Source organism: Carassius carassius, chromosome 17 (assembly GCF_963082965.1).
Source record: "Carassius carassius chromosome 17, fCarCar2.1, whole genome shotgun sequence".
Lineage (NCBI taxonomy): Eukaryota > Metazoa > Chordata > Actinopteri > Cypriniformes > Cyprinidae > Carassius > Carassius carassius.
In genome coordinates, this window is record NC_081771.1 from 2,714,930 (window position 1) to 2,735,487 (window position 20,558).

The 20,558-nt window shown below is 36.2% G+C and overlaps 1 protein-coding gene across 3 annotated transcripts; it reads right to left on the reverse strand.

Annotated features, from left to right (window-relative positions):
* Positions 1-1,549: 1,549 nt before the first annotated feature.
* Positions 1,550-10,810, reverse strand: LOC132160747 (tubby-related protein 1-like). 3 transcript variants are annotated; one of them, XM_059570422.1, is made up of 13 exons: positions 10,662-10,810; positions 7,884-8,007; positions 7,694-7,798; positions 6,945-7,085; positions 6,732-6,842; positions 6,501-6,647; positions 5,798-5,883; positions 5,534-5,701; positions 4,946-5,058; positions 4,729-4,837; positions 4,526-4,624; positions 4,214-4,385; positions 1,550-3,473 (listed from the first exon to the last, which is right to left on the reverse strand). In XM_059570422.1, the coding sequence occupies exons 1-13, from the start codon at positions 10,674-10,676 to the stop codon at positions 3,340-3,342; spliced, it is 1,524 nt and encodes a 507-aa protein (XP_059426405.1). In that variant the 5' UTR covers positions 10,677-10,810; the 3' UTR covers positions 1,550-3,339. The 3 variants fall into 3 exon arrangements, with proteins under 3 accessions (XP_059426405.1, XP_059426406.1, XP_059426404.1); XM_059570423.1 differs by having other exon boundaries at positions 5,534-5,698; positions 6,501-6,650; XM_059570421.1 differs by having other exon boundaries at positions 6,501-6,650.
* Positions 10,811-20,558: the final 9,748 nt, after the last annotated feature.

Below are 20,558 nucleotides of genomic sequence, written 5' to 3' on the forward strand. Positions count from 1 at the left end.
TTATCGTTGATTATATAATATCTGGAACGTAATATGGTACAGATTATTTATTTAACGTGACAGGCAAAATTATTCTTGACAAATGCAAAAAAAAGAAGAGGACATTCCTTAAATTGCACATCACAAAAAGTGTCTAAGTGTTCCTTTATTATTGCATATTTTTGTAAACGTTCATTAAATAATTAGACTAGTAACATTTACAATGTGTAGTTAATTATTTCTAATTTCTAAATGTATATTTGGAAGTTTAGTGTCACAGTTACTAATTTAAATATGTGAAAATAATATTTTAAATAATTAAAATATTATTAAAATTATTTATTATTACATTGTTGTTATTATTAAATTATTATTTATTATTAAAATAAATACTTATATAGCCTACTCAATAATGGAAAATACAAAATAATGTAGTTTTTAAAAGTTTAGACAAAAATTTTGAATAATTTATAAAATCTGCCAATTTAAATGCTAAAGTAAACATTAGTAAAATATGCTTATTAAAATAAGTAAATATTAAAATAGGCTAATTAAAAAAACTTGGAATAAGCAATAAAATCTGCTTTTCAATCATCTTAATGTTCTATGTTTTTTAATAATTCAAAACATCTATGTAACTCATTATATGAGCTTATCACTGTATTTAAAACCATCTGTAAAACCCAGGGATTAGGTCAAATGCTGCATGGTTCTCAGAACCTTAGAAGGCCATCATCATCATCCTCTTCATCGTCCAGGAATTCTAATAGAATCCATTCAACATTCCAGAGCGATGAGTGTGAACAGTGAAACCTCTTCACCATAATCAGCGTCTCACGAGAGCACAACAGTAAAACTCAGTGACGTAATACGCTGAAATGGAGCCTAAGATTATAATGTATGCTCCTATACATCTCTACAGGCGTAGAGCTCCGTCTGTAGGCCAAATCTGAAACATGTGTGCAGAGTAAAGATTAGCGAAGTAAAGTTAAGAAAATTACAAGGGTTACACAAAAAGCTACAGGGGGAAGATGGGGAAGTATTTGAAACTATCACAGCAACTCTGCGTGGTAAACTTTTCTGAGACTAACAAGTTTGGACAACCAACCCAGCAGGCTGTGACAGATCGTCTGACCTGAGGCTGAAAGTTTAAAGAGAGTTCCCCAGTGTAATATCACAACTAAAGCTAAAGTGATATGAGTGCCACAGAGACTTTCTGTTGTACATTTCATTCATTAAGCCTCATGCAATGATTTTATCTTCAAGATCTGTATTTTTTTACCTTACCAGATTTAGAAAGACATAAAGTCATTCAAATCAGCATTCACAACTCAGTGTATTTACATAATTTTCCAAATCAACTGTAATTTGCCATTACTGCTGTGGCATTTATGAAATTAAAATTTAGCATTAAAGCCTAAAACATTGTCTAAATAGCTATTTGTCTATTAGTTGACATCAATGTTAAAGCTGCTTTGGTGGCATCAAGTGAAACAGAAATTTATTTCAGAGTCAATGACAAGCATTTAAAAAATGTAAAGATGATACATGGAGAAAAATACAAGGAACGTACAAGAAGAATGTTTTTATTCCATGTTGACTTTTTTTTTTTTTTTGCTTTTTAATTTCAACTGTATCAACCTGAACTGCCAAAGGCAAAGGTTTTCACACATCCTTCAAACACCCAGAAATGAAACTTTTAAATAAAGCACATTTTTACAAACACTTATTTCATTTCAAAGTATTGCATTTTCCTTCCTACATTTACATTCACATTTAATAAAAATGGAAGAACATGACTACTTACTTTTGTCTGCACAGATTAAGACAGTTATTGGTTTTTATCAAATACATTCCATGTTACACAAATAATCATAAACTACAATAACACATACAAGGCAAAACAAAACAATTAAATACCAAACGTCAGGTGTTCACATCTGCATCAGGTGATAGTTCACGTTATTCCTGTAATGACCCTTATTATTCCAGATCAGCTTTGCTTGAGTAAGCAAGAAAACTGCATGAGTGGCTGAGATGTTTGACATACTCCAAACATCATTCAATGATATTGCATGTGCAATCAGAAATTTACTATCAGCTTTGATAAATCTGGACCTTGCTTTAATCTTAGGCTTTCGGCACACTTGCACAGACAACCACTTTCTTGCTTGCTCTCAGATAAGCATTCTTAACGGTTACACACACAAAACACAGCACAAACGCAAAAAATACATAGAAATATATTTTTTTATTTGTTTTTTGAAGGAATAGTTCACCCAAAAATTTAATAAAAAAAAAAAAATGTACTCACCCTCAGGCCAGCCAAATTTATTTTGTTTCTTAATGGGAAAAGATTTTCAGAAATGTAACATTTCATCACTAGTTCACCAGTGGATGCTCTGCAGTGAATGGGTGCCGTCAGAATGAGAGTCCAAACAGCTGATGAAAACATCACAATAATGCACAAGTAATCCAATCCATCAATTAACATCAAACCATTGCTTCCAGCTAAAATATGAGTCATCTATCCACAATATTGCTTTCTCTAGTGAAAAAGTAATCTTGTTTGAATCAGAAGAGAAATATGCAGAGATCAAGCCCTGTTTACAAGCCAAAACAGCTCTAATCAAATTTGCTGATTGATTTTGATGTGAGAGGACAACAGGAGATGGACGTTTTTCACTGGTGTTATTAATTGCTGGGCTGGAGTGGTGTGGATTATTGTAATGCTATTATCAGTTGTTTGGTCTCTCACTCTGACGGCACCCATTCACTGCAGAGCATCCATTGCTGCGCTAGTGATGTATTACTACATTTCTCCAAGAAAGAAACTCATCTACATCTTGGATGGCCTGAGGCTGAGCATTTTCAGCAAATTATCAACTTTGGGTGAACTATTCCTATAAACAAAGTGCATTTTCTATTCATGTTATTACAGTAGTATAAGATAACACAGTTTTTAAGCCAATTTACTAAAATGTGAAGCAGACAATGTTAAAACACATTTTTGCTAATTGCTTTGAATGCATAACCTAAAACTTTCCCTTTTCAAACACACATCACGTCTAATGTGACCTCCTCACCACCAGGGGTAATTTGCATTTTTCAAACTCTCAAATCAAACATCTCAATGCTTTCTCAGTTCACCCACTCTGTCTACAACCATTATTTGATTTTAGCCCAAGCGGATATTACCAGCAGATCTCTCTATGGCATGTAAAATCATGCAACCTCACAAGCAATGGTGGCTATATTTTACAGATTAATGGGTTTCAGTCTTGTTGTGAATTGAGCCGATGCTGATTGAGAACGTGTGATGAAATTACAGAAAGACACCAACAGGACGTGTTTACGCTTTTACTCGCAGGCGATTTTGCCATCAAAGCTAGAGAGGGCGATGGCAAAGGCTTGTACGGCACACAGAGGATACCTGTAGTCCAGAGTGAAGGCATCGTCTGCGACTCTCCCAAACTGCATCACAATATAGTCCTCTGAAATGTAGCACAAAAAAAGGGCCATGCAATACTTTATTTGCTTAGCAAACATACCATTTTGAATGTACTTTTCAACATCAAACTGTTCAGAGTGCTGATAGGCACTGCATATTGCACAACGTATAATTTTAGTTTTACTTTTACAATTAGTGAAACAGTATGCAAAGTATCATCACTATGAAATATCTTCAAATATGATTATTTGGCATCTCATTTTTGTGTACAAATGTCTTCACTTTTGACAGTTACTCATCAATAGAGCGATTAAAATAGCAGCTAATATTATTTCTGGTACTTTTGTTATACTGGAAATTGATAATGAAGTTAAGTGCATTGCGTTGTGGGATACAATACATTGCATTAACAAATTTGGCAGACTTGATTCTAACACATATTCAAGAGCATTTAAAGTGTAATCAGTAAATGCCCAGTGATCATGTTGATTTTAGAACTATGCTCTAACACTGTTATTGTTAACTAAAACTGTTACATTTTAAATTGTTGTTTTCAAATAGTCTAATAAATATTAGATTTAATAAACCTACTTCTGCAACTGACAGGAATAAAATTGCAGTACTAAAATGACTACAACTAAAACTGAAGTAATAAAAGTTAAATAGAAATATTTAAAAACTGCTAAATAAGCAGTATTCAAGTGTGCTTTTTCAAACATACCTTATAGCTTTTGTTTTAGAGCAATATCAACAGCTCTACAGAGATATGGTTGAGTTACTTACGGTCTTTGTTATGCACAATCTGGAAATTTTTGATGGAGGCCTGTGTGACTCTGCCGTTGAAGTTTAACACGTGTGACGCCGTTTCTTCATTCCACACTGGCGTCTTATTGCGCAGCTCTATCAAGTTTTCCATATTTCTGTTCTGATGTCTAATGAGGAGGCCATCATTTTCCTGTTGGGAAGCAGTATATTCAGATGTCATTTTAACAAAAAAATAAATAATTTAAATGAATAAATAAAAATATTTATTTAAAATAATTATATATAAATAAATAAATAAATTAAATAAATAAATATTTGTTTTTAACTTACAGTACGTGGTCGTAATGGGACTCGTTCTCCGTCTTTGCTCATGCCAGGAATAATTACAATCATTCGCCTTGGTCCTTTCATGCCCAAAACATTTGTTTCCTAAAGCCACAATGCAAATTAATGTTAGTAAAATATAGCATGCATTAAGTAACTGATTAGTGCTTCAACCAAATTGACAGTGGTTACAGTGAACGTTGCCTTACATAGATAATGGCTGCTAATTCCTGCCGTGCGTTAGACATGTCCGGCAGAGCTCTGTCCGGATGCAGTGCATTATCAAACACCGTGAACTTAGTACCCATCAGATTTGACCTGAAATATACATGCAAATATCCTTTAAATCAAAGAGACTGTGTTACAGACCTGTAAAAGAGTCCGAGGGGAGCAGCTATAATAGCAATGGTAAGCAAACCCACTAACCTCAGCTTCCCAATGAAGTTTTCCCCACCTCTGGAGAGGTCGGTCGGGTCAATGGAGATCAAGTAGTTTGAGGTTGTGCTTTTTTTCCTCTTTCTTCCCGCTAACAAAAACACCTGGATGTAAGATTGACATCAGAATATGTCACAACATCTGAATTCAAATGATTCTAGATTGATAAGATAAATGTCTTTTATTCACCAAGGATGCATTAAATTGATCAGAAGTGACAGTAGAGGCTTGTATAATGTTACAAAAGATTTCTCTTTAAATAAATGCGGTTACTGAAAAATGTTATCACTGTCTCCACACAAATATGAAGCAACACAACATTGATAATCAGAAATGTTTCTTAAGCAGCAAATCAGTATATTAGAATGATTTCTGAAGATCATGTGACACTGAAGACTGGAGGAATGATGCTGAAAATACAACTTTATATCCCAAGAATAAATTACATTATAACATATAATCATAAATTACTGTTTTTAATGTTAATGTCAAATAAATGCAGTCTTGGTCCACATATAAAACGTCTTTAAAAAAAAAAAAATTCAAAAAGGCCTATACAGATAAATGTAGATGTCGTACTTTCTTCTCGTCGTCCAGGTGCAGGTAGTATGTTGGGTAAAGGCCTCTGTCCATCCCTCTTTTGTCACGGGTCACTTTGCACCTTACCGTGACGCCCTGTTGTGCAGGCTGAAGAACAAACTCCTCCAGATTGTCAAACTCGATGGGAGGAGAAGGTGCTCGCTCCTCCTTCATAGGAATAACAGAGGTCATCTTAGAAACTGCCACCATGGTAATCATAGTTGAGAATGAGAATGAGAATAATGTGAAATATAACAAATTCACCTTTTTGCCTTTTTTCCCTTTGCCCTTTTTCTTTTTCTGTGTCACTTCTGAATCAGAGTCTTCAGTCTCTTCTGCTTTAGCAGGACCTGAGGAGGAGAAACAATCAAATTAGACATGGAAACAGCCATGTGATGCCATTTAATGGAAACAAAACAGTTGGGACATACTTTAGATAACAATTAATATCCAATCTCCTCACACTATGGCATAGTATAACCCTCCATTTTTGCCCTTTAAAGGGATAGTTCACCCATAAATGAAAACTCTGTCATCAAACAGTTGGTGGCTGCCATTGACTTCCATAGTTGGAAAAAAAAAAATACAATGGAAGTCAATGGCAGCCACCAACTGTTTGATTACCAGCAATCTTCAAAATATCTTCTTTAATATTCAACATAAGAAAACAATTCATACAGGTTTGGAACGACATGAGGGTGAGTAAATGATGACAGAATTTTCATTTTTGGGTGTACTGTTCCTTTAACTTCATTTTTCATTTCTATTCAGAACAAAAATATCCAATGCAGATACTATTTTATTCAGTGAAGAATATACATGTGCACAAAAACAAAACATAATACAGCAGGGTACACATAAAAAACAACATGGAATTTTAGTTAATAATTAAAGCTTTTATATTGTTTTATGTCAGCAAGTAAAATAATGTGTACCCTAATGGATTTAAGAAAGGACCAGAACTTACTTTTGGTCTTTTTTGTCTTTTTGTCCTTGTCTTTGTCTTTGTCCCCTCCTGTCTGAAACATGGTCGCTGGGTTTGAGCTGCTCTTCTTCTTCGTCTTGCTGGTTTTGGTTTCTGGTTGGCTCTCATCTTCACTCTCAGATTTGGCAGCTGCTTTATGCCACATTTGCAAACGTATGTATTATTCTGAATCAACAAATAGACATGCATATAGAAGAGCTCTCAAAACATTACCTTTCTTTTTACTCTTGGTTTCAGGCTTGTCTCCATTTATCTGAAACATGGAGGCTGGTTCCTTTTTCTTGGCTTTAGATTTTCCTTTACTATCTACATCCTCTTTGACATCTTCATGAAGCAAACAGAAATAAATCAAGTTATTGAATCGAACTAAACAAATCCCTTAATAGATGTTTAAAGTAGTTTAAAGAAGATGTGAACAGAGGACACCTTTTGATTTGGACTTCTTGTCTTTTTCTTTCTCTTTTTCCTTTCCATCAGAACTTTCTTTTGAAATCTTTTTCTTTGTCTTCTTCTGAGGAGTGGTCTCTTCATCATCATCATCCTCCTCGTCATCATCTTCTGTAGAACCTGTTTTGTAATAAACAGATAAGTGCTCAGATATTAAAAACAAAATCTGGTACAGTTTGCTTTTCAAAAATACAAAGTAAGAGCAAATTGCTATTTCTAATTAAAAAAGGACTTTTAAAAACTCAAAATATTAAAAAAAAATATGAGCATATCAATATGAGCTCAAACATTTCAAGATATCAAGTAAATAAATATATGACAAGTATTATTAAGGTAATTTCAGTGTTCTTATTGTTAACTAAGGCTCATTTGTGATAACTGAAAAAGCTGTAATAAAATAAAATAAAAAATAAAATAAATATTACATGACAATCTAAAACTGGAAAATCTTTCAGTTTTCAAAAACTTTGACATTTGAAGAAATGTTCCCTTTGCAACTAAATGCAATAAAATGTTGGAATTTGGAATTATTAAAATAACTAAGCAAGCTAAATAACATATAAATACAATTATAATCATGTAAAAAAACTAAACAAATAACTAAAACTTGAAATATTTAAAATAGAATATGTACATAATACAAAAAGATCACATTAATTTCATGGAAATTACATTAAGACAACACTAATAGTATATAAATGACACTAAAATAACACTAGGACACTTACCCTTCTTCTTCTTCGGGGCACTTTTCGCTTTCTTTTTGGTTTCCTTCTCCTTCTCTGTTGATTCTTTGTCCTTCTCCAGTTTCTTCTTCTTCACCTTCTCTCCATCTGTGAGGGAGGTTTGTGAGAGTTGTGTAAACAGACTGACAGAAGCGCAGTGATGTAACATCAGGACATGAGCTCTCTGCCGTACTCTGAGTGACCGGGCTGCTCTCGGCCGACAGATCCAAGCTCTTCTTGCTCTTGGTCTTTTTGGGTTTGGCTTCGGTGCCGTTGGTCTCTGCTGGAGTCGACTCGGGCTTCTTCTTTTTGGGCTTCTGTAATATTCTGCATTTAAAATGACATTATTGTAATAAACATGTCAGACAATTAGCTATTATTAAAAGTAATCAAAGCTAGAAAGTTAGATTACTCACCAGTACGCATGCAAGCGAAAGCAACGAATAAAAAAAGAACAATATATTTGAATATAACTCTTAGTCAATAAATAGGCATTTTTGTCATTTTTGTTTGAAACACACTCACCTATTTATATATAAATAAAAACAAATAAATATATATATCTTTCATCAAAGTTGTCCTAAAACCTAAAAACAAAATGCAGTCTTGTCTTGGGACAACTTTGATTAAATTTTTTGATCCACTTCAAAAAAGCTGAATACTGACTACACGTATATATATATATATATATATATATATATATATATATATATATATATATATATATATATGCACTTTTTTTAGATCTATAGTTATGATTTGTTAACCAGATATATTAAAAAAAGAAACTGCATACAAACACACACACACAAACACACATATATATACAGTAGGTCAATATGTATTTGGACACGGAGAAAATTTGGTATGCCACCAGAATAGAAATAAAATGAAACAATATGAATTTGAAGTGCAGACTTAAAGCTTTAATTCAAGTGGTTTAACAAAAATATAACATAACATGCAAGGATTTACAAACATTTTTATACACAGTCCCCCCATTTCAGGGGCTCAAATGTAATTGGCCAAATAAATATAATATTAAATAAAATGTTTAATTTTAATGTTTTGTTGAGAATCCTTTGCAGGCAATGACTGCCTTACGCCTGGAACTGATTGACATCAGCAGAGACTGAGTTTACTCCTTTGTGAAGCTTTGCCAGGCCTTTACTGCAGCTGACTTCAGTTGTTGTTTGTTTCGTTGTTGTCTTCCTGCCTTTAGTTTTGTCTTCTGTGAGGGAAATGCATGCTCAATCGGGGTTGAGATCAGAAGATTGATTTTGCCATTGCAGAAGATTCCATTTTTATCTTCAGAAACTCCTGGGATGCTTTTGGTGTGTGTTTTGGGTCACTGTCCATTTCTACTATGAAGCGCTGCCCTATCAACTTTGCTTCATTTAGTTAAATCTGGGCAGAATTCTTCCAGCTGCTTCTGACCTCTGTCACATCATCACTAAACACCAGAAACCCAGTGTCACTGGAAGCCATGCACGCTCATGCATCACACTGCTCCATCATGTTTCACAGATGATCTTGTGTGCCTTGGATCATGAGTTGTTCCAAGCCTTCTCCAGACTTTTTTTTCCTTCTTGTCATTCTGGTACAGCTTGATCTTAATTTCATCCATCCAAAAAGAATGCTTTTCCAGAAGTGGTCTGGCTTTTATAGATGCTTTTTGACAAAGTCTAATCTGGCATTGTTTGCACCTTCTTCATACACAATGATCTTTTTGAAGCATAAGATTGCATCATCTTTAGATCCATTGATATAACAGCAGCGATCTGATGCATAGCCCCATTATACAACACATCCTGTTTGTGAGTGATTAAGCTGCAAGAGTCAGCGATGGAAAACCCTCACATTAATCTGTTATTCTTTTGTATTTCACAAAAATGTTTAAGTTAAACCTAAATCTTTTCACCCTCATATATACTGTATATATATATATATATATATATATATATATATATATATGTGTGTGTGTGTGTGTGTGTGTGTGTGTGTGTGTGTGTGTGTGTGTGTAGTCTTATACAGGAGACACTCAGTACTGTCTGTGAGTCTGAAAATGTGTGTGTACGAGTGTGTAAGTGTGTGTGATCCAGTTAAGACGCAGCCAGAATAAGACTATTAATACTGTCACCTTAGTCAATCCCTGTCATGAGGTGCAGAGGAAAACCTTAATTCAACCATGTATCCATTCAATTAACAACAAAAAAATATACAGTAGCAAAATAATTTTGAAATAAGCTTTGATCTTAAATAAAGTTAAAAATGTAAGTATTTGTGCTGTCTAAATGAACTCACGTTGTGTTTGTAGGTCATCTTTAATAATTTGAGTAAAACTGAATGAGACATATTTACATTTATACTTCAAAAGGATCTGTCAAGCTCTGAACCCTTGAGCTAAACACATCATTATAAAACATTTTCTTGATTATTAGGACTCACCACATAAATGTGATATAAATCTGCAATGCATAATATTTCCCACTTGTAATGCTAACAGTCCTACTAGTTATTTTAGATTATGCAAATATAAAAAAGCTAAATATTTGGCATTCTCATCACAAGCAAGCAACAGAACAAGGTGATAAACTAATATTGAAATGCATGGCTGGAAGGGTTTGATTCAGTCATTTGCACGTGTTTGTTACAAGCTTTGTAATTATATATCACTGAACCTTTCTGTAAAACTAGGAGTGACCTCACTATAACTCACTAATTAGACAAGTGACATCAACCAACATGCTAAGGACAGCGTGCTCGGTATGTTTTTTTTAATTATCGATACATTCCTTGCCTTTAAATCCATTCTGATGACAGATCTTGTTTAAAACAGAAGATGCTTATTAATGATTCGATCTCTGATTGTCAGTGAATCAACATTTAGATCAACAGCTATTCAGAGGATAATAATAACAATAAAAGCCACAACATGCTTTATGCAATCAATCAATTAAAACAAACTCACCTTTTCGGCAGACATGTCCTTTATCTTCAGACTGTACCCAGTGAAGTTGAACAAAAGCAAACGAGGCCTGCGGTGATGCTAAGCTAGTAATGAGAAAGTGTGGAGCTTTACTCACTGAAGCTCCATCAGCAGAAAGTTGCTAAGAGGATTTTCCCTCTGTCCCATCTGTCACTCACACCACGGCCTGAAGAAGAAATAATGTGACAAGATGGGTAACTGACAAATGGATGTCAAATTATAGATTTTAGACTAAACTAGGAATGTAGAAAATGACATTTTCAGTCTTTTTAATCACATTTTGCCTTTACTAGTGGACATGGAAGCAGATCCACATAAACTCCTTAAGTTGAATTAACAGTTAGAAGAAACATCTTTCTCATTTAGACGCTTGAACATGCCTTATTTATTTACTTCTTGTTGAGGTCCAACACGTTTTAGGAAGGACCAACTGATATTGCATGCTTAAAAAAAAATTCTGTCACTCGAATCTAATGAATTCAATAATTACTGTCAAAATTATGACCCAATGATATTTTGACCCGTCATTTGGGAAAATATTAGATCAGTTAATTATATTAAATGGTGATGAGAAGCTTTTCTGATTGAAATCACTTGAAAAACTTAATTATAATTTGAATAGATAGTTGTATGATTTTGGATATATTCTGTGATTCTGTCTGTCCAGAGAAACATTTTCATTCATTGCATTTTAATTGTATTTATGTTTATTCATTATTTATATATTACTAATTATATTTATATATTGTTAATTTTATTTCATTGTTGGTTTTTCATTTATTTTTGCTATTCTTTTTGTAAACTTTATTTTATATTAAATTATTTATTTATTTATTCTTTTTGTAAACTTTACATTTATTTATTATTGGATTACATTTACGTTTAGGCATTATTTATATATTAATTATTTAATTTATATATTGTTAATTTTATTTCATTTTTTAATCATTTATTTGTATTCGTTTATTAACAATTTATTCATTCAATTCTATTAATTTACTTTTATTTATTTGTTTATTTTTATTCAATTTAATCATGTATGTATTCATTTATTTTAATTATATTTATTTACTCTTATTTATTATTTGTTTGCTTTTTTATTATAATTTTATTTAACTGTTTATTCATTAATTTGTATTTTTTTACTTTATTCAATTATCAGCTTCTGCCTGTCCTGCAGATGAGCACTACTCCTGAACATCATGCATAAGGAACATGTTAAATGTGTCAACACACAAACCCAGTCATTATATTAACACACATTTGTCTAATTAATGTAAATACTGGGATTTCTTAACAATGATACCTGATCCACATCACTGCTGAATTTATAACTCACTGCTGCTGCCTTGATGGGTGTCAGGTTTCAGTTTAGTTGAATGTGTCATTGCTAAATGTGTTTTTGAAGTTCATCTTATATTTTAACACTGTTAAACTCAACATTTTAAGACTTTATTAAAATTCTAATCATAATGAATAATAATAATAATAATAATAATAATAATAATAATAATAATAATTATTATTATTATTATTATTTATTTATTATTGCAATGTATGCATCAGTTAGAATGGTCATATTGCACCCCCTACAGGCAAGTAAAGGTGGTGCATCATTCCAATGAAGAAAATGCATGCCTGCAGTAAAGCCATTAAAAACATTAATTTTACTTTAAATATTTTTTTATTCAAATGTTTGTTTAAAGTTTAACACTGTCATTTAATGTTCTAAAAATACTAAAACTGAAATAGAAAAAATGGAGAAATTATATAAACATAAAAAAGGCTAAATACACTACAAAATTATTAAAAATTAAACTTAAAATAAAAATAATAATAATTTAAAACTATTAATAATACTATAAAAATGTCTCCGCGGTACTAAATATTTTATTATATTTAAGTAAATATTTCCTGCCCTGACGCTAGATGGCGATATAGTTAAATACAATAAATTAAATGTGGACACTGGCTCAATGTTCTAAGCTGATTGTGCTGCAGGCAAGATGACGCTGTTTCCGCCATCCTCCCGTTTACAGATCATAGGCTAGCGAACTCGAGGAGGTTCAGAGGTGGAGCTCAAGATCTTAAAGAGACAGTGCAGTTTATGATGCAACTCTGCAGTATTCTCCAGATCACCAGTTTATAAACTAAAACCGAAGAACTGAAATGCTCCTCTCAGGTAAAAAAAAAAACATTTTCATTTGGTTCATATTTACATACAAATGACAATAATTGATAGCATATAATATAAATGTATTTACTTAAACTATGATTTTTACTACACTGAAACAGATTTTTGAAATAATGCAGAAGCAGAAGAAGAGCTACTTAAGGACGTGACCTTACTCCAGCGGCTTTATTATTCACATTCACAAACAATGAGGACAACCCATGGAGATATGTGTCAGAGAAGCGCACGCGCTCCTGAGGGACACACGTGCGTGTTTGTGTGTGTGTGTGTGTGTGAGAGAGAGAGAGAGAGAGATGGGAGAGAGTGAGACTCAAACTAAACAAAGGCAACAGGATACTGCCTCACTGTAAAACAAATGCTGGATCCAGCAGCAGATGAGCACACAGAGGAAAATACAGTCTGAAAATGTCCTGCTGACCTTCTTTCACAGAATGAGTTTTCCCATGATGCAACGGCCTCTGCCAGAAGGTTGGATAACAGTACTGGAAGGAAACTCCAGTTTAAACTACAGTGGTGCTTGCCCGTGCGAATCCTGTATCGCTCTTTTACTACATTTCATGCAGTGAATCAAGTATTCTGGGTGGTTGCCAGGGTGTTGCTATCCTACTTCTAAGGATTTAGTGTTTTTTTAACATGTTACTATCAGTAACAGTGCTATGCAGCTTCTAAGGTTAAAGTGTTTTAAAGTATGTCGGTCTGCAGTAACTATGATGAACTGGGTGTTTGCCAGGGCATTGCTATGCAGCTGCTAAGGTCTGAGTGGTTTTTAGCATGTTACTCGGCATGTACTAGAATGTTATATTTGGTTGCCAGGGTGTTGCTATGAGTGTTTTTAAACATGTTACTATTAATAACTAGGATACTTTGGGTGGTTGTCTGGGTGTTTATATGCAACTTCTAAGGTCAGAGTGGTTTTTAGCATGTTGTTCTGCACTGGTTGGGGTGTTCAGGGATTTTTAAAATGGGCTGCTATAACGCTACATTGAATTTTTTTTATTTTTTTCTTGCTGGTTTACCAGGTAATGCCAAATTATTAGTCAGATGTTCTGAGTGGTTACCAGGGTATTGATATGTATGTATTCTAGTGGGTTGCTATGTAGTTCCTAGGGTGTTCTGAACATTTGTTCCTTTGTCAGGGCAAAGTTACTTATAGTTATTAGAAAGTTGCAATTAGGGCATTTTTTATTTTTTTATTTTGCAAGTTGCTATGCAGTTTGTTAAGTGGTGTTAAGTGTTTTGCTTTTTTATTTACTTGGATGTGCTAGGTGGTTGCCAGGGTGTTGCAAGTCAATTGCTAAGGAACTCCAGTGTGTTGCTATGCGGATAATAAGGTGCTCAGAGTTAGGGATTTCATTCAGGTCCTTAATAATAAATATGCACTTGATACATGTATCTAAAGTGACTAAAGCATGCCACTTCACCATAGACGCCCCCAGTGTTCTGCTATGCCCCACCAAAGTCACTCCACTAAAACCACATCATAGTGCTGATCTGAGATCAGATTTCTGGTCAATGAACAGTTAACTCAAACTTGTGCAGTTTGGTCAGGGACTGATTACTCTGAACAATTCTTAAAGATCATGTGATAATGCCCTAGGGAACATCGCACCGAAAAAAAAACTGGATAAATATTCTGTAATGCAAGATTGTAAAAGTGGATATTAGACCTCATTTAGGTGCCATTTCTTATGCTTATGATGATGAATAATGCAGGCTTTTCTTACCAGATGAACCACACCGAAAAACGTGTATTTTAGCCCCTCGAACGTGATTTATATATTTTTTAGTGGGGAACCCGCCTCGAAACACAATTATGCTAGTTTTTTGCTAGTTTTGAGTAGCAACAAGGCAGGTTTTGTTGCGAAAACCTGGCAATCACCTACACACACACACACACATGCGCGCAAGTCTGAGTGAATGAGAACAAAGTCAATAGTTGTGGAACTCCAAGGCTGTCAAGGCTATTTTATTCTCTAAACACTGGTTATTGTTAGCAATAATAACGTTACCTGCTTGATGGATAGTGATCCTACCATTCACTTAGTAACCCTCATACCATTCCTATCAACGCCTAAAACAACACAGAGACCTCTAGAACATCCTAGCAACCCAGAACACCATAGTAACTACCCAGAAACCCTCAAAACAATCTAGCAACCCCTAGAACATCCTGACAACCACTCAATAACCCTCAAAACACACTAACAAAACCGAAAACTAACTAGCAACCACCTAGCACCCCCTAGAACACCCTTGTAATAGCCCCATAACTCTCAACCTCTTAGTAACCCTTAGAACACCCTAGCAACTACCTACCAACCCCCTTCAACCATCTACCCCAATACATCCAATCAACCACCCAACAACCCCCAAAACAACCCAAGAGCAATGCCTAGAACAACCCCAAGAACAACCTACCAATCATCTAGCAAACCTCATACAATCCTATCAACCACCCACCAACACCTAGAAACCCAGAACACCCTAATAGCCACCCATCAACCCTTTAAAACAACCTAGTGACTCCTAGAACATCCTAGTGCACCACAGCAACAACCTAGCAAATGCAAATCACCTTAGCAACCCCCATACCATCCTTTTAACCATACAACTACCCCAAAATAACCCAGAACACCTAGCAACCCCCAAAACTCCCTAGCAACCACCTAGTAACTTATAGAACATCCTACCAATCACCTAGTAACCCTCAAAACAATCAAACAACCCCTAGAATACCCTAAATCAGCATACTATCATTTAAAAAACATTTCAAGAATTAAATGTTTTGTTTCCAGCCAAGACTTGGAGAAACTTGTTCATGCCTTTATCACCAGCAGCGTGGACTATTGTAATGGGCTCCTCACCGGCCTTCCCAAAAAAAAAAAAAAAAAAAAAACAAAAAGTGAAGTGAAGTGACATTCAGCCAAGTATGGTGACCCATACTCAGAATTTGTGCTCTGCATTTAACCCATCCGAAGTGCACACACACAGAGCAGTGAACACACACTGTGAACACACACCCAGAGCAGTGGGCAGCCATTTATGCTGCAGCGCCCGGGGAGCAGTTGGGGGTTCGATGCCTTGCTCATGGGCACCTAAGTCGTGGTATTGAAGGTGGAGAGAGAACTGTACATGCACTCCCCCCCACCCACAATTCCTGCCAGCCCAGGACTCGAACCCACAACCCTTCGATTGGGAGTCCGGTTCTCTAACCACCAGGCCACGACTTCCCTAAAAGACCATTAGACAGCTGCAGCTCATCCAGAACGCTGCTGCCAGGATTCTGACTAGAACCAGAAAATCTGAGCATATCACACCAGTCCTCAGGTCCTTACACTGGCTTCCAGTTACATTTAGGATTGATTTTAAAGTACTTTTAATCGTATATAAGTCACTAAATGACCTAGGACCAAAAATATTGCAGATATGTTCACTGAATATAAACCTAACAGATCACTCAGACCATTAGGATCGAGTCAGTTAGAAATACCAACGGTTCACACAAAACAAGGGGAGTCCGCCTTTAGTTACTATGCCGCCCGCAGAATCAGCTTCCAGAAGAGATCAGATGTGCTAAAACACTGGTCACATTTAAATCTAGAATTAAAACTCATCTGTTAAACTGTGCATTTCTTGAATGAGCACTGTGCACTGAGCACTGTGCACTGTCCGAACTGATTGCACTGTTTTTTTTTCACAGTTTTTTTTTATGTACAGGAAAATCATTTTCTGTTTCGAACTGTTTTTAAATTCATTTTAAATAAGTTAATTTTTAAATCATTTTAAAAGTTAAAAAATTGCTTGTTTTATTTTTGTTATTTTTACTTTCTTTTATGTGAAGCACTTTGAATTACCATTGTGTACGAAATGTCCTATATAAATAAACTTGCCTTGTCTTGCCTAAAAACTACCCAGCAACCCCCCTCAAAAAACAGCAACCCATAGAACATCCTAGAAACTACCTAGAAATCACTGGAAAACCACATCAAAAATCTAGCAAATGCACATCCCCCTAGCATCCATCTAGCACCCCCCATATCAACCACTCAAACCCCAAAACAACCCAGAAATCCCCATTGAACCCCGATAACCAACCAAAAGTCCTAAATCTGTAAGTCCTATAAACCTTATTTGAACCCTTCTTTTAAAACCTTTTCCACATTTTCAAACAAGTTTGACTTTTACACAGACAAAAGTGTACAATGAAGGCATGAAATGTATATAAAAAAGTGTGCTCCAGCACAATGTTGTATCAGGATAGGTCTTATGCAAACAATGTAACCACAGAAATCCCAGCTGAAATGTCTTGCTTTTCTCAGTTAATTTAATGTGTAAATGAGAAATGTGCAAGGACTGCATTGAAAGTCACTAAGCCTGCCCAATTATACACATGCGGAGCAGGTGACAAGCCTCTGATGGTATTGCTAAAAGCAAGTGGCATTGTGTCTTTATTTCACATGAATGTCACTGCAAACAGATGGGGGAAGTGAACAGAACTTTGGTTCTCTCCGCAGTTTCAGCGTTACGTTACACAGGATGACATCAGTGTGGAGGGATTCTGGGTAATAGCTCCTGTGGGAGAGGCCACGTCCTTCAGCTGCTGGCGCCGAAGAGACTATTAGACCCTGGAGCGTCCCCCCAGTGCTCGAGTAACGCGCCTAGGATGTTCCCCAGCCGCCGCCCTTCAGCTCCAGCCATTATGTGTCATTAAGGCAGTTGGGGCCATTTGTTGAGGTCTCCCAAAAAAGGCAAAACTATCTGTCTGTCAGAGCCAATTTGCTATAGAGAGCACTGTCAGATGAGGTCACAGGTAGCACTCAGTTGTTAAAGGTGGAATAAAGCCCTAAAAAAAAACAATGAGAAAATTTTTCTATGACAAAACACTTGCTTTTTAATATGCAACTAAGACAATAAAGTTTAAGAAGATTAAACACTGTTTAGCCTGACCAAAGGAGTTTTAATATGCCTGAAGGAGAAGGATTTGTTAGCATTTCCATTTAGCTCAATGGCAACGTCCAGTTGGTGCAAGCAGTCCTGGATGAACATGAACTGGATGCTGCCATCTGACTGGAATTATGGGAACTCAGAAAACCAATATTGCTGTATAACTTTTCAAAAGTTTTGGGTCGGTGCAATTTTTAAGTTTTTTTTTAAGGTATTACTTTTGTACAGCAAGGAAGCATTAAAAGTGACAATAAATATATTTAAAATGTTACAAAGGATTTCCACATTTCAAATAAATGCTGTTCTTTTAAACTTTTTATTCATCAAAGAAACCTTACAAAAATCTTACCATGAACATAGTGTATATAATCTTTATATACATTTATTTGAATGTAATAAAGGGTGCCTTCCAAAAGAACTATAGTATAGAATAAAGAGCTTTTCCATGAAATATAAGAAGATTTACAATGTCACTTTGCAGAACATGCACAGTAGAGTGTCCTGCACTCTTAAAAAGAAAATTTCTTTAGTGACGAACCTTTAACATCCAAGCAATTTTCCACAAAATGTTTGTTTTAGTGGATTGTTTTTTTAAACATCCTTTACAATAAGACATTTTTTTGGGGGGGGAACCAGGAATGGTTCTTCTATGGCATCGTTGTGAAACCCCCCTTTTGCAGCCTTTATTTTTTACGAGTGCAGAGCATCACCGGTAATGAAGATCTTTGGGATGTAGAGTGTCCTCTTTCTGGTTCATGCTCCCTGTCTGAACTCCCAGAGCAGCTTGCCATTGGCACATGTGCCACCTCTGCCACCCCCCCTTACCCTGACCTACTGTCCGCACCGACACCCTCCTCATGGGTGCCAGCCCGACCCCCTTTCTCTCTCTCTCTCTGTGAGCTCGTCTTCCTCCGAGACAGTCAGCGGGAGCTTTAACCACAGCCGGCTCTTTTCTTGAACTGGTGCCAATGGAGGCTGGCCCTGGATGCCGCAGCTGAAAGCTTTACAAGCACTCCGGTCAGAAGGCAGGAAGACAGACTGAGAGATTTGTAAGGGCAGCTTCTCTTTCTTTATTCACTTGTGCTCTTGTGCTTTATTTATATCTGTGTCCCTCTCTCTCTCTCCCCCAAGTTGGGCATCAAGAAATGGTACTTTCTTCCCCTTCAGAGAGTTTATAGAGCAAAAGAAAGATAAAATGCGACACGAGGACAGTACTTTGAGAAATAAATGGACAAATAACAAAAGGACGAAAGGGGGGCTCTGACGTCACACACTGTGCTGCCCATGACAATGCCTGAAAGGAGAGGAAGACAGGACGATTACAACTCTTTCTCTCTTTCTGTCACCATATCTGCGACGTCGGTAAAGAGACAGCACACTTTTTGGCAGGTTGACGCTGGATTATTGCACAGATCTCGCTGCATCCTGCTTTCTTCAAAGCTGAGAAGGATATAGTACAGTGTTAGCACAAACTTTGACCACAAGTGCTGTGACAAGTCGCCGTCTCGCGCTCTTTGTCCTGGTGCCTCGGGTTTAACTTTCTCACTCTGCCCTCCTGCTTCAGCACAGCAAGAACTCTTTGAAAAGGACTCAAAGTTTTTAAAAAAGGAGCTTGAATTGGTTTCACCTGGGAATGCTGACAATCGTGGACTTGCTTTCAGGATCCCGACTTTTATTTCAATTTGAACATGCACATAGCAAAGGCATGAACAAAAGTTTATGTGCATGAATGCCTATGGATAAACATCAACGTATATTGCATGGAGCATGCAGGCAATAGAAGGACAGCTAAAGATGCTGCGAATGACTTCTGTAAAACAGGAATCGAAAGGCTTGCACCTGGGATAGATGCCAAACGCTGACAAAAGACTCTTTCGGGAGCCTTAACTCTATTTCAGGACGTGTGTCAGATCGTGATTTGGCACTCTGAGTAAGTACATGTACCTGATATCAACATTTTCTCTCGCAGCTTTAAGCGACGCCATGCTACTGAGGGATAGGTTGAGATTTGTTTATTTCGCTTGGTTTCAGACCAAGTTCCACTCCTCACTTCCAGGCCTGAGCCAGGTGACGGTGTTTAGCATTTTGTGCCAACACCCATAGAGGTATTAAACATGGAGGACTGGCTGCTAACCCAACAACAACAGATGAAGCCAAAGAGCGAGCCGCAAGGTGGTCGCAAGAGTTGCCGCCTTGTTTTCTTTTCCTTTCTCATACTGTTGTGACCTCTCTCTCTTGGCAGCGGGGCTGAAGTGGGCAGGGGAATAGGAGGGCATAGCTGAATCTGCTCAGTGCTTGCAGGGGTTCGTGTGAGAAGGGCTGTTTGCTCACACACCTCTCTCTCTGCTTTTCCTGTTGGCCTGCGAGCGACGTGGAAACGGTCTCTCCTCTTCTTTCTTCCTCCCTGCTGTTTTTTTTTTTTCGGTCGTCGTACAGTAGTACAGTTGTACTTTTTACCCCATCCGGAGTCTCCCGCTGATGTCCCACGAAAAGCTGTCACTCAGGTACTTCCAGCATTTGATTTTCATTCGAATGCTTAGCTTTCATTTTTTACTTTCTTGTGTTGCAGTATAATAGTTTTGCTCTGAATTTCGCTGCTCCTCATCCTCATCTTCCTCCAGCACGTGTCGTTTATCTGCCGCCGCCATGATAAAGCGCGTTTCGTTTCTGTCCGTTGAGACATTTAACATTTTTTCTCATAAAAAACAAATATTGTTAGAAAAACTCCAAATGTGTTCAAG

Excerpts from the sequence above, each read along its gene's own strand:
- LOC132160747 (XM_059570421.1), bottom strand. Across the intron at positions 6,651-6,731 it reads AACCAAGAGTAAAAAGAAAG|CAGCTGCCAAATCTGAGAGT; the intron begins GTAATGTTTTGA and ends TGTGGCATAAAG. Across the intron at positions 4,838-4,945 it reads AACTTCATTGGGAAGCTGAG|GTCAAATCTGATGGGTACTA; the intron begins GTTAGTGGGTTT and ends TGTATATTTCAG.